The sequence below is a fragment of the Candoia aspera genome, chromosome 12 (assembly GCF_035149785.1).
Source record: "Candoia aspera isolate rCanAsp1 chromosome 12, rCanAsp1.hap2, whole genome shotgun sequence".
Lineage (NCBI taxonomy): Eukaryota > Metazoa > Chordata > Lepidosauria > Squamata > Boidae > Candoia > Candoia aspera.
This window is the reverse complement of record NC_086164.1, coordinates 5,096,363-5,109,262: the sequence shown is the minus strand read 5'-3', so window position 1 is coordinate 5,109,262 and position 12,900 is coordinate 5,096,363. Positions and strand designations below refer to the sequence as shown.

General features: G+C 40.9%; 1 protein-coding gene across 1 annotated transcript in view; it reads right to left on the bottom strand.

Moving 5' to 3' along the window:
- The window catches only part of PASD1 (PAS domain containing repressor 1), a 33,478-nt gene that overhangs the window by 18,981 nt on the left and 1,597 nt on the right, over nt 1–12,900 (bottom strand). Inside the window, exons 3-8 of the mRNA XM_063313714.1 lie at nt 12,436–12,527; nt 9,941–10,030; nt 8,179–8,299; nt 5,916–6,029; nt 4,794–4,912; nt 3,181–3,263 (exon numbers count right to left, since the gene is read on the bottom strand). Of these exons, the coding sequence (XP_063169784.1) occupies nt 3,181–3,263; nt 4,794–4,912; nt 5,916–6,029; nt 8,179–8,299; nt 9,941–10,030; nt 12,436–12,527 (619 nt within the window). The remainder of the gene's footprint in view (nt 1–3,180; nt 3,264–4,793; nt 4,913–5,915; nt 6,030–8,178; nt 8,300–9,940; nt 10,031–12,435; nt 12,528–12,900) is intronic.

Sequence of the window (12,900 nt, the reverse complement as noted above, 5' to 3'; positions counted from 1 at the left end):
GCGCGATTTCTATTTGGACCTTACTTTTCAGTTATGGTTCTTTTCTACAGTTAGGTCAAAGTTGGGCACATCCTACACCAGGTGCTGCACAATATCTCTGTGGGCCTTTTGCTGGACACTCAGGAGGGTGCCCTTCTGGCTGCCCTTCCTTCATCCTCCCTACCTCTGCCTTTAAACAATACAGGGAGGAATATTTTAAGGCTTTTTTTTTTTTAAATGGACCCTTTGAAATCACCTGGCTAAAACTCTGCAGTGTTACGATCCCCCAAAGGAATGACTATCCTGCTGCTTTCATCCCATTTACGGGGGATGAAATGAGGTAAACTGAATGAGGTAAACTCCAACCATGACTTGTTTGCACCTCCCCAGAAGTGAGTGACCATAGCACACGCCACTCAAACATTATTCATGGACCTTGCTAGAGAATGGAATTGCTGATTGATTTAGTACTTTATTAGTGTTGGTTTTGATTCTGGCTGGATTCACAAACCATGACAACTAAGCCACGGCTGGTTTTAACTACGGCTTCTTGAATAAACCACAGTTTCCTGTTTCACCCTTAATGGCTCATAGTTTACATTAAAACATATAAGACTGATTTATATTTCAACTTCCATTCAAGGCAGGAACACATTTAGTTCTTCAAAAGAACTAAAGAATTCCAATCCAGAAGCTACTAATGTGATTTAATTCTATCACATTATAGATTAGAATCTGGTGGCAACTTTGCAGGTGATTTGGGAACAAAGCAAAGGTTGTTTAGGTCTACACCAATCCTTGCACTGCCAACTGTGTCCCTTTGCACTAAAGTGTGGTTAATCAAAAGCAGAAACTTTCAATCTCCTGCCAGCAGCTTTACCATAGGAGTGAGGAGCATGACCCTCAACGCTGTGGCTTCTTCTCATAATGATAAATTACAATTTAATGTAACATGTGAACAAGGCCATAGAAAAGGCACACTGTTTAATTCCTTAAGCACATTATTTATTTTATTTATTCATCAAATTTTGCCACCGCCCATCTCCCCCCCCCCCCGAGGAATTATACAACAGATTATTTGCATAACATTATGCAAAAGGTTATTTCCCTTGTGCGTAAAAGAGCAATTAAGGTCATCAAGTTGTAACCAAAGGCTTGGCTAGGCATCTGTTCTAATTTTGAAACAAGGTCCACTGATGTGAACGTTGTTGACATCTCTAGCTAATAAAGTGAGTGACAGGTGTGTTTCCTCAATATCACAGGATTTCAGTTACAGTAATAAAACTCAGGCTAAAATACTGCGGCAAATTACACAGGACAATCTCAGAAGCTGACTAGTGACATCTTCTTAAATTGGAAGTGGCTGTGCTCCTCCTGTCAGGTTTTGTCAGCAGCCCTCTCAACCCACAACAGGAAAACAAAATTGACCTTGAAGGAAGAGCCAGCTTCTAATGCATCTAAAAATCCAAGAATCAAAGCGAGGAGGATGTGCTAGAAGGGTATCAAATACAATGCGTTCCCACCTGATCTCCCCATACTTAGGACCCAGCAACAGTAGATCCCATGTGAGTTGAAGATCGCAACTCTGTCATTCTTCCCTTGAGATTTGTGGGACTGCACCCGATTGACATGGGTGCCCTCAGGCAATTGCTTTGAAGACCAGGAAAGGCTGAAGGCGGTGGTGAGCTGCTGCTATGTTTCAAGGAAACCCAAGACAACTAAAGGTGATGGGCAAAAATTATTTTTCTTTCTTGGCTCCCTTAGACAAGGGAAGAGGGAGAATAAGGTCTCTGTTGGAAGTCAGTCTGTCTGAGTCGGGAAGGAGGCAGAGGCTTTGCTTAGTGAACTGCTAAGCCGATGTCTGTGTGTAATAGACTATTTCACAGAAAGGCTGTAAGTGCCCAGTCACCTCCTTTGAAGGAAATGGATCTCCCAGGAACGCCACAGACTCCTCACCATTTGGAAGCAGGACTTACACACATAACAGTATTAATTAGCGCTTGCTAAACAGAATGATTAAAATTGTAGTGACCATTCATTTAATTACAGATAGATCATCGTCCTTATGCAGAAAGGCTCTTAAAAGCCGGAGATGGAGGTTACACTTTGGGAAGGAAAAACAACAACATTGAAATAAGCAAGGAAAGTGTTCGGGTTTTATAAGATCCCAGATGAAGACAGGGTCGAGAGGGGGAGAAAGTGGTTTGCTTTTTTCCTCTCTCAATTTTAAAAAAAAAAAAACAACTTCCTGAGAGTGGAGTCACAGAGTATTGTATAAAAAAAGAAAAGTAAATACTGTTTCGTATTCTGTCCAGCTCATCCATGAACCTCATAGCTGTAAAGAAGGACACCTTAAAAAATCAAAACGAGGCTTCAGTTCACTGATACAGGGTGTGAAATGAAAACCAGATTTGGAGTCTGATGCAAAGATTTCCTTCTTTCTGTCTTTCTGTCAGAGGACAGGAATATATAAAGGAGGGGGCAAAATTTAGGGCAGCCTGTAGGCTATATTTGGCCTTCCATTGTCTGCATTCCAAAAAGAAGGGGAAAAGAAGGGGGGGGGAAACCTAAATTTGACTTATTATTAAATTGAACATAATGCAGGGGTGCCCATGAGGGCAGTCAAGGTTTGTGACACCCCCTTTTATACGAATGCAAATGAAGGTGGGGGGCTTCAAACACTTGATTGCAATCGTCATTGAAACTTTTTGGACCCCCTCCATCATCCTTGACAAGATGCTGTTTAGCTGTTTCTTCCTTACAAAAATTATAATTTTTTGGAGAAAGCCTGAGGGCCTTAGGCTACCCACAGACCTCAGGCACCACCCCCAGCTTTAGATCCAGCCTTTAATCTCTGATTCTGTTTCTGAAGGCTAATCATAGCAGCTGTGAAAAAAAAGAGGAAGATTTTATGCCAAGAGAATGAGGACATTTGCCAGGCCCAGATGGGGAATGCAAAGAACTACCTTGTCCAGGGGGTCCAGGAAGGGTCAAAAAAGTCAAGATGGTGGCCACAACCATTGACCAAAGGCCTCCCCCCATTGCAAGGGGGCTATGATTACATGGCTGTGGACGCCATCTTGACTTTTTTGACACACCTGCAGACACCCTTGATATCTCTTTTAAACTGCACATTTCTCTAACTCCCAGCAATCTACTATCCCATAAAAATCATGCTGCTTTAAAACCAAACAGTCTTACCTGTGATCTAAAAACAAAAACTTCCATTCTAAACTATGCCGCGACGTGAATTCTTCGCAGGGATCTTCCACGTTGCAAAGTTCCTGACCAAACAGATGGCATAGGATACGGTTAGGCAGTTGATCTTCATTTCTCTCCCTCCCTCATCGATGCAACTCTCCGAAAACAAATAATCCATCTGACAAACCCAAATCCAGCAAGCGAAACTGTTGATAAAGCAGCCCTTGAAAAATCAGTGTAATTTTTTTTCTATTCCTATACCGTAAACTTGATTCTCCACCCAGGAGCTGCATTAATTTCTAACTGGTTTGGTGGCTAAGTCACAACACTTGGAGGCTTAAGCCACGGTTGACAAGCCACAGTGGCTGGTTTCACCCAGTGCAGTGCTGTAATTTAAAGCACTAGATAATCCCTCTTGGCATCAGAGATAGCAAAATTATTGCAAATTGCAATCTTCCCTTCTCCACCACCTGGCTTTCAGTTCTAGGGATTACAGTTCCGATGCATCTGAAAGGCATCGATTTGGGGAAGCCTGATGTAAAATAATTCTTTAAAAAACCCATTAACTTCAATGAACATTATGTTGGCAAATGTCTGCAAGAAACCGTGTTATTTTACCCCAGCCTAGCAACACCAGATATGCACATTTTAACCTATATGCCAAAATATGATATCTGAAGTAGGCAGGCCCATTGCAAGGATTCTCAGCACTGAGACGTGCAAATCTCCTGTGTAACTTGTAAAATCACATACTGGGCAACCTTATTAATAAAACCACAGAAATTACTAGCCTGTGAACATCCCTCATGGGGAAGAAATCCTCAATCGGGGTGAAGAGTAGAACAGAAGCAACTGGCATGCCTAATTTTCTATGGACAAAGAATGCATCACTGTGAGCGTGGAAGAGTTATCCATCACATGGATCCTCACAACTGGAACTGTTCCTTCGTGTCATGCTTCTTACATAAAACTGTAACCTGCAGAGCAATCTTATCTACTGCAAAAGGCCACACAGATGTATCTTCTTGGGAAGGTGCAGCTAGATCACCACGTTTCAGAATGCTACTCCATTTTAAGACAAACAAAAATAGCACTAGATTAAAAAATGAAAGGACATGGAAGAATTCCACCCAAGCCTTACTTAGAACATGCTAGTATTCCCCATGTGGGAAGGTGTTCTTCATTTTGATTTTTTTTTAATGTCTTTACTCAGAAAATTGGATCCATGTGAAGTTAATCACGTGACGGTTCTGAATGCAGAGCTTGTGGAAAGCTTTCTGCACGGATTGCTCCGCTGGCTTCTCTTAAAGGCCCCTGAATTATAGCTGGTTATGGCAATGTTAGTGTCATGAGTACTGATGGTGAGCAGGAGGGGGGCCCTATCCAGGGAGAAAAACGCATGCGTAGTTTAGAGGCTTTGAACCTTCCTTCAAAGAAACTCAGAGCAGACCCGCCTTAATACTTGGGTTTATCTGTCTGGGTTTCCCACACTCTTTCAGTTTGGCAGGATTTTCTACCTACTAGAGCAGCTCAATAAACACTAGGGACCAGATACCATCTCAGTGTGATTCTTCACTCTAAGGACAGTTAGACTTAGCAAAGAGAGAGCGCACCTTCAAGAACTGCGGAGTATTGAGACGAACCGTTGCTACTAGACAGACCTGGTCGTCACTGACTGACCGGAACACACGTGTGACAGGATTCTCAAAGCCGTTGTAAGAAGATGTAGGCACTAGGGACAAAAACAACAGCAAAAGGCTCACGAAGAATAGGTTGCACCTCCTCTATTTGGATTCAAACCCTCTGTCTTTTCGACTGATAGCAATGAAGTGAGCTATTTGACTTTGCAAGTTGCTTTCTTTACAGAGGCGATATCAAAACAGCTCTAAAAAGGGCATAAAATGCTGGTGCAGAGTGGGGAGGAGGAGATGAAACGACAGATGAAACCCCACGCACTCTCACTGGCTCTTTGGAAAAAGTTGGAAATGGAGTTTTCCCGGAAAGCTTGTGGAGCTTGGCACCATATATTTGGGGGAATGTTTTAATGTGTTGTAAGATTTTTTGTTTGATTGATTTCTTACTGTGTTCCATTTGTTGCTGGGAACCACCGAGAGTCTACTATGATTGTAGAGGGATGTGATTTTGATTCCTCAATAATAAATAAAGAAATTTTGCAATGGAAGACAGAAGGAAATGTACCGAATGACCACTGTCTTCATTCAGGGTCGCAACATTTAAAAACTGAGATTCAAAGTACCAAGACCACCTCACTTTTCCCACCTGGTACCCTTCAGACATTTTGGTCACTTTAAAAAAAAACACAAAAGCATTATTAAATTTATACACCACCCATCGCACTATAAAAGTGACTCTGGGTGGCTTACAAATAAAAGTTATAAAAATAGAAAAAGTACAAAAATGGAAGAAGATAAAAGAGGGAAACTAAAAGGCAGAGAGAGCGTCTTCAAACCACCAGCCACCCCCAGGGTTGCCTACCACTCTTGGATGCCCAAGCCAGTTGGCAGAGCCAGGTCTTGACGCTCTTCTGGAAGGCCAGAAGAGTGGGGGCCAACCTCACCTCAGGGGGCAAGATTTAGTTATCTTCCCCCATTTTCTTATGATCTCTGGTCAAAAGGTTCAAAAACACTTGCTTCAGAATAAACTGAATATCAGGCAAAGATAAATTATCAGCATGTAAAAAAGTGTGTGTGTGTATGTGTGATGTATCAGCTTACCATGGGAAAAATGTTTGAAATCCATTACAAATTTGACGTATTCGTACGTAATGGGTTCATTTGGATCCAAGTTTCCTCGGGCTAAGTGGCAGCAAAACTCGATTTGTTTTTCAGCTGAAAGGGACAGATGAAGAAGAGGTTGTACGGAATAATAAAAAGCAATAGATCATCAAGTTGGAGGATACCTTCGAGGTCATCTAGTCCAACCCCACATCCAGAATTCAAATATCATAAGCCAAGTTCTCCAATTCCATCAGACTTCCTGAATTAAAATTTACAGGAAGCTAACCGCATACAGACCCGCCCAGACAACATTTCTCAAATGTTTAACTGCATTAATCGCTTTTAGATCAATCATGGCGAAGGACACTATGGTATATGAATAGGTTAAATGTTCATCTTAAGGAGCTAAAGAGAAATTTTATACTGCTTTTTTTTTGTCATCAAGAATGTGCATGGTTCTATTCAACCTAAAAAATAACGCTTCCCCTGAGTTTTTAATTATCCTTCAATTATAATTATAGTTTATAGCTGCTTTGTGAAGAAAGCAACTGAAAGAAGGGAGAAAATAATGAAGAATGGGGGGGGGAAATGTCCTCTATTAAGGACAGTACTGATGCTTACTGTGCATAGAAACCAAGAAACCAAAAGGGGTAAACATGAAAAAAATGTCTTGCAGCAGAAGTGAGAAGGAGCCTTTATTACCAAAAAGAGTTTTCAATCAATAACAAATCACTGGCTGTTTTCCACCAGATATGCTATAGGTCAGTGTTTCTCAACCCAGGCAACTTTAAGGCATGTGGACTTCAACTCCCAGAATTCTCCTGGCTGGAGAATTCTGGGAGTTGAAGTCCAGCCATCTGAAAGTTGCCAAGGTTGAGAAACACTGCTATAAGTACTAAGATTAAGAACCTAAGAACACACATTATTATGAGTCCACCTACATCAGCATTCCCCAACGTGCTGTCCTTGAGCTATGCCTGATCCTTCAGCTGGCCTGGACAAAGGCAGTGAAACCACTGCAACTACAATTTGCTGTCTGCTCATGGTAACCAAGGTTTCATACCCTGGTTTGCAGCTCATGCTTAGCTATGGCTGAGTTGGTTTTCCTTAACCTGGTGAATTCCCACTCAATGGCCATGTCAGCTGAGGACAGCTAGCTAAGATACTTAAGTGTGCAACTTAACTGTGGCCAAACAAAACCCAAGAAAATGTTAGGAGCCATTTTGAGAATTATCAGATTTAGTAGCCCATAAAATCTGATCTCCAAATTCCCTTAGTATGAATTTGGAAGGAATACTATTCACCTGTACTTGCTAACACCTTATCTAACTCCAATTCAAGTGCCACTTCTTGGATTTTGGTAAAACTGTAGATTAACTCTGCACCTGAATCATCACCTCGTTATGCAGTTTATGCAGTCTTCCTCAACAGCGAAAGAGGGGATTTGGGGAATAAATACAAGAAACCTTGTGTCCCACTTAGGTTCTTGTGAAGGCTAGTTTGTTTAATCAGTGAAATGGATCAGTTCTATAATTAAACCCTATCTAGGAACTTTAGGCAGAGATTCCAGGTTCCTAGCAGAACCAAAGAATTGGTAGCATTGAAATGATCCTTACAGTGCCACTGAAGAAACATGGGTTTCCTGGTGTCACAAGGAAAACCTGCTACAGGAGCACCTTAGCAGGGGAGAATAAAAGAATCAGGTTTAAGAAAAGGTAAGAGTAATTTTTTGATAGGGGAGTTCAATACTTCAAGACTTGAAGTTCAAGACTTCAAATATTGTGATCTGTTTTGGTTACCACATCTGTAAGTAGACTTTGTAGAGATGGAAAGGTAGCGATAAGCAGCAACCAGAATGATCAGGGAACTAAAAACTATAACAGAAGGCATATTATGTTTGAGATCCTTCAGTTCTGAGCTAAAGGAGGGAAGGATATCAGTTTACAAAAATTATGCATGTTGTGGAAGAATGAAATATAAGAAGAGCCTAATCCTTCAAGCAGAAGATGGATGGTCATCGGTCAGAGATGCTGTAGTAGATCCTGCATTAATCAGGAGTTGGACTAGATTGAATGTGGAATAGTTCCTGACAGGAGGGCTCCAAAAGAGATTCAGGATTAGGATTAGGTTAAGTTCTATGGGCTCACAGAACAAGGCTTTTCTTATGCTGTTAACACCTTTAGTGCTATTTACTATTTCTACAGCATACTTTAGGAAAATTACACTTTCTTTGCCGGAGATAACACAATGCATCACTTACTGTTTAGAAAATCGGAGGTTACTGGGTTTGTCACGAGCATGTGGGGTGAAAGTAGCTTGTACACATTGTTCTGTTCACACTCAGGTAGAAAATTTAATATATTTTGGTCCACCAAATCTGACTGAGGCAAAAAAATGCTTTGTTATGTTCAATGGTAGAGAGTTAACACGATTGTGCAAAATGTAGTCAACTCAGTTCACCTGTGCAAACCTTAATAATCACCATCATCTCTCTCATTAGTTATTCAAATATTAAAACTGCCGCTGTTGTAAAGAATACCATCCAGAGTTGTTGGGAGGTATACAACGATGGTGATTTTTTTAAGGTTAATTAGTATGACTACTTAACTTCAATTACTAGTGATTTCTCAAGGCTGCCTTATCTTATGCATTGACTTTAATAATTGCACAAGGGTGTAAACAGGACTTCAAGACATGTGGTTTGCCAACCCTTTTACTTTCCTTATTTCTATCATGTTCACAAGAACTCTTTCAAGAAACTACTATCTCTGATTTATAGATGGAAACTGAGACCAGATTCTCACCAAGAGCACAAACAGATCTATAGGTGCACACACAATGACTTCAAGCTGTAGGTGAAACTGCATGTTGAAATGTTTTCTTGGGGAAAAAATGTTTTCTCGGGGAAAAAAAATTGGGACATACAGAAATCTGGTATCCCAGGAAAACTAGGTGAGATCCTTCTAGGGTGATACCTAGATTTCTCTCTGAAGGATATTCTCAGTGCAGAGCAGTATTGAATCACTGGAAAATGCTCAGTTATAAACTAAAACGATGGCCTTCTAACTTTACGGCCTCATCTTCTATTTGTGAAAACAAGGTCTAAGTGAACAATGTCTGCCAAAGGGCAGGTCCAGGCCAACACACCGTCAGCTGGATTGCAGCAGAACATGCTTCTCTGCCGAACAGGACCGAAGGCAAGAATCAGACAGGAGCAGAATTTTCTAGGCTGTCAACACCACCTTCCCTCTCCAAACGCACTCAGTTAGAAGAAGGTCTCTCATTCGCACAAGCAGGAGAACACACACACACTTACGTTGAGATGGTATCAAACAGAGCAATGATCATTAGGGAACTCTGACACATCTGTGGGCTGACTGGTGGGCATTTTATGGACTGGCATCTTGGCTAAGAGTTATCTTCCCATTAGCACCCAAATGGGTTGGGTAAACGTCTTCTGTGCAATTGATCCTTTGGGGCAAAATTCCTTTCAATCACGGGTATATTATTATGCTGTGCCCAACTGCAAGTGGTGCCCTTAGAAAGCATGGCAGGAGAAAGCTGCTTGCCAAAGCTATTTGTTAACCCCCTGATGGGACTCTGCCATATGGAGCAACTTATTTCAGTTACTGGATTATCTATCTATCTATCTATCTCTGTCTATCACGTGTATATAGCCACCCATCTCATGTAGAGATCGATGATAACTTATTCATAGATCTGACAGCCCAAAGTCATTGAGAGTTTAATTAATAATAATAATAATAATAATGCCTCTGTTAAGGACTAAAACGCATATTTTATTCTATCCTGCTATAGTCCTTGGCTTTCCTAATTTTCTAGCACTTCTTGAAAGCCCAGCAATTTACAGGACCAAAAAAACGCATCACCCCTTTGCAACAAGAATTGTTTTATTCCAGCCTTTGAAAGACTGTCGCTGTCTATAATGTAGTGTTACCATTCATATCAATATTTCTTTGGACAGCAAAGGGATGTCCAAGTACTGTGTAGTTAGAACTCACCGGTAAATGTCCAAGAAGAGAAGAGACGCTATCAGATACATAAATAATAATCCCATCAGTGGTTAGTGCAATGAGAAAGCCGTCTAATGCCTATAGTGGGGGTGGAAAAGGCATAATTTAGGAACAAACGGCATATATTCTGACCTCAAGGCTATTTATTTCAAAGTTAAATTTTCGGAGTGGAATTTATGAAACTCAACTTTGCTCAGGATACCAGGTTGACGTGTGAGCTCAGCATTAAGTATTATACCTGTCTTAACGGTTAAGCAGAAGGAGCAACAGATTTGGATTATCCAAAAGGGCAGCAAAATTATTGGCTGTGATTATATTTTTACCAACAGAAGACAAGAGAAGGGAGTGCATTATCCGTGTTATTTTTGCTGTGTGACAAAAGAATGTGGCTGGCTTGATTTGGGGAGGATAACAATATTTGCGATCTGTCCCAGGCTGGTCCAGATAGACAGACTGACCAGATCTCCTGCGAGCATTTGCACCCAACATATATTGTTGATCACTCTTTTTGACAAACATTTTGGGAAAACTTGGATAGTAAGATGCTTGGAGAAACAGTCATTGGGTATAATATTATAATTCATGCACTGTCATGTTTGCTTTAGTGGAAGGGCTCTTAATTTAATTGTAAATAAAGCTTCATTTTACACAGCAGTGCCAATTCATGCACGTTTACTCAGAAGGAATTGCCATCAAGCTCAGCACAGCTGAGTGCATTTAGGGGATCATACAGCTTAAGAGAATTCTTCTATGTCAAATACCTCTCTGGAACCCAAGTCAGAAGTTGTACGATTGGAAGAAATTGGTCCTTCTCAATGACATGAGTGTTCCTTTGATAATTTACTGAAAGAAGAACAAGTTACCAGCATCTCTCCATTTCCCTTTGGAAATTGCTGCCGCTTTAGAAAAAAAAAAAGTGTTTGCTTAATCCAGTGTTTCTCAACCCATGCTGGCTGGGGAATTCTGGGAGTTGAAGTCCACACATTTTAAAGTTGCCAAGGTTGAGAAACCCTGGGTTAACCACTTGGAACCACAAAGCAGGAAATTTGGGAATGGATGGTGTTCAAGATTTCAGTTTCCCTTACATTAATAAATTAATGCTTATTTTTTTCTTAATCCATATCTGGATGACAGTCTACTGCAAAGGGGATGTGGTTTGAGAATGAAATATACATCTTCAAAAGGATTAGCTTTCCCTGTCTTTCTAATTTCCCTTTCTTTCTGTTCCCTTGATACCTTGTCCCTAAATCAAAGATGGGAACTGCTGATGGTTGAAAGGACAGGAAAAATGAATTGCCAAAAGGATCGCAAGGCCAAGCAAGTTTTGAAGTAACCATCTGCAAGTGAAACCTATAAAGACTTTGTCTTCTCTTAGGCAGAAGCTTGATCTGATTAAATTGCAAGTTCATCAAGAGACCTTTGCAGGTGGAGATAAACAGATTGTTCTAAAGAAGGTGAGTCATTGGATCTCTGAGAAGGAAATAGTCAAGCTGCAGCAATTCTAGGCCAGGACATGCCCTTAAATCCTGGTGATGGAAAAGAAGCAGAAAATACTCCACAAAAGAACTTGCTTTAAATTCAGTGAAATGCCTTGTTTGCAGGAAAAAGGATGTAGCAAACAAGATATAGAAAATGGTCTTCTGTCTACATGTGCAGATTATTGATTTCACTAAGGAATGGTGGTGAAGGAAAACCAGCTAAATCACAGGTTCTACTAAAACTCAAGCAAATTCCTAAATGTTTCTAAGTTAGGGACTGCAAGTGCAAAACGTATCAGTTTCCCAGTCCACACAACACACCCAGCACAAAGCTGGGACTTTGTAATTGTGCAAACTGCAAGGCATGGTAAATCTTTATGCCCTCTCATGACAGATGGATCCTCCAGAAACAGGAAGAAGTTTTTGACTTCCAAACCATCTTCTGCAAGTCTTCCACCAAGTGGGGTCTGCCCAGCACCAACCACAAATGCTGGTCTATTTACATCAGAATGGCTGAACAACGCAACTGGTACTAGCCACCCCAGATAGAATGCTGTTGGCATGTTATATTTGGCGTTAGGCAAGATCTGGTATTCGAACCAGGTGGCAATGATCAATGAGCATTTTATACATCAGAAGCTAGGAATTTGTTTATGAGCTTTATATCCCATCTTTCCTCCAGTAGCTCAAGGCAACTTAGATAGAAACCTTGCCTCATTTTATCCCTACAAGAAGAACTGTGTGGGGTGGGTTAGGCTGAAGGGGAGCAAGTGGTCCAAAGTAATCCATGGAACTTCTGTGGTTGAGAATGAATCTGATCCTGTCATAGTTTAGCACCTTAACCAGGACATCACTCTGGTTCTCAGAAAGTATCTGGGTTGCTCCAGTTTTCTTTGTTTCACCAATGGCAAGAAGTATTTCTTAGCAAAGTCTGGTGATTCCTCAATCCCCTTCTCCTGTTACCAATTGCTTTCCCATCCATGCATTTATATAATGTCGCCTTACCTCTAACATCAACTGAGTGAACTCCTCATTGCTAAGAAATGAGGGTTTCCAGTCTTGTCTAATCTCACAGGCTTCAGTTTGTGCTGTGACTTCTGAAAGAGAAAAGAAGGGATGAAAGGGGATTAAGAAACAACACTGCAGGCATGAAGCATGGAAGATGAAAAAAATGACATCCCCCCCCCCTCAGGAAATGTTCTTGCTCTAGGAAACCACCCTGACATTATCTTGCCAGTGTAGCTGAGAGTACAGAAAAAAATGCAATGACTCTAAGGTTTAGTCAGAAGAGGCATGAACAGATTTAATAAAGTTATGTATGCTGTGAAGGAAGAAATAAACTGAGATTTTTTTTTCCCCCACTCATAGGAAAAGCTAGAGTCATCCCTTGACACTGAATGCCACTAGACTGAAAAGAATCATGCAGTGCACCTATATACACAAGTATGGAATTGGGTGTCCCAAAGATGA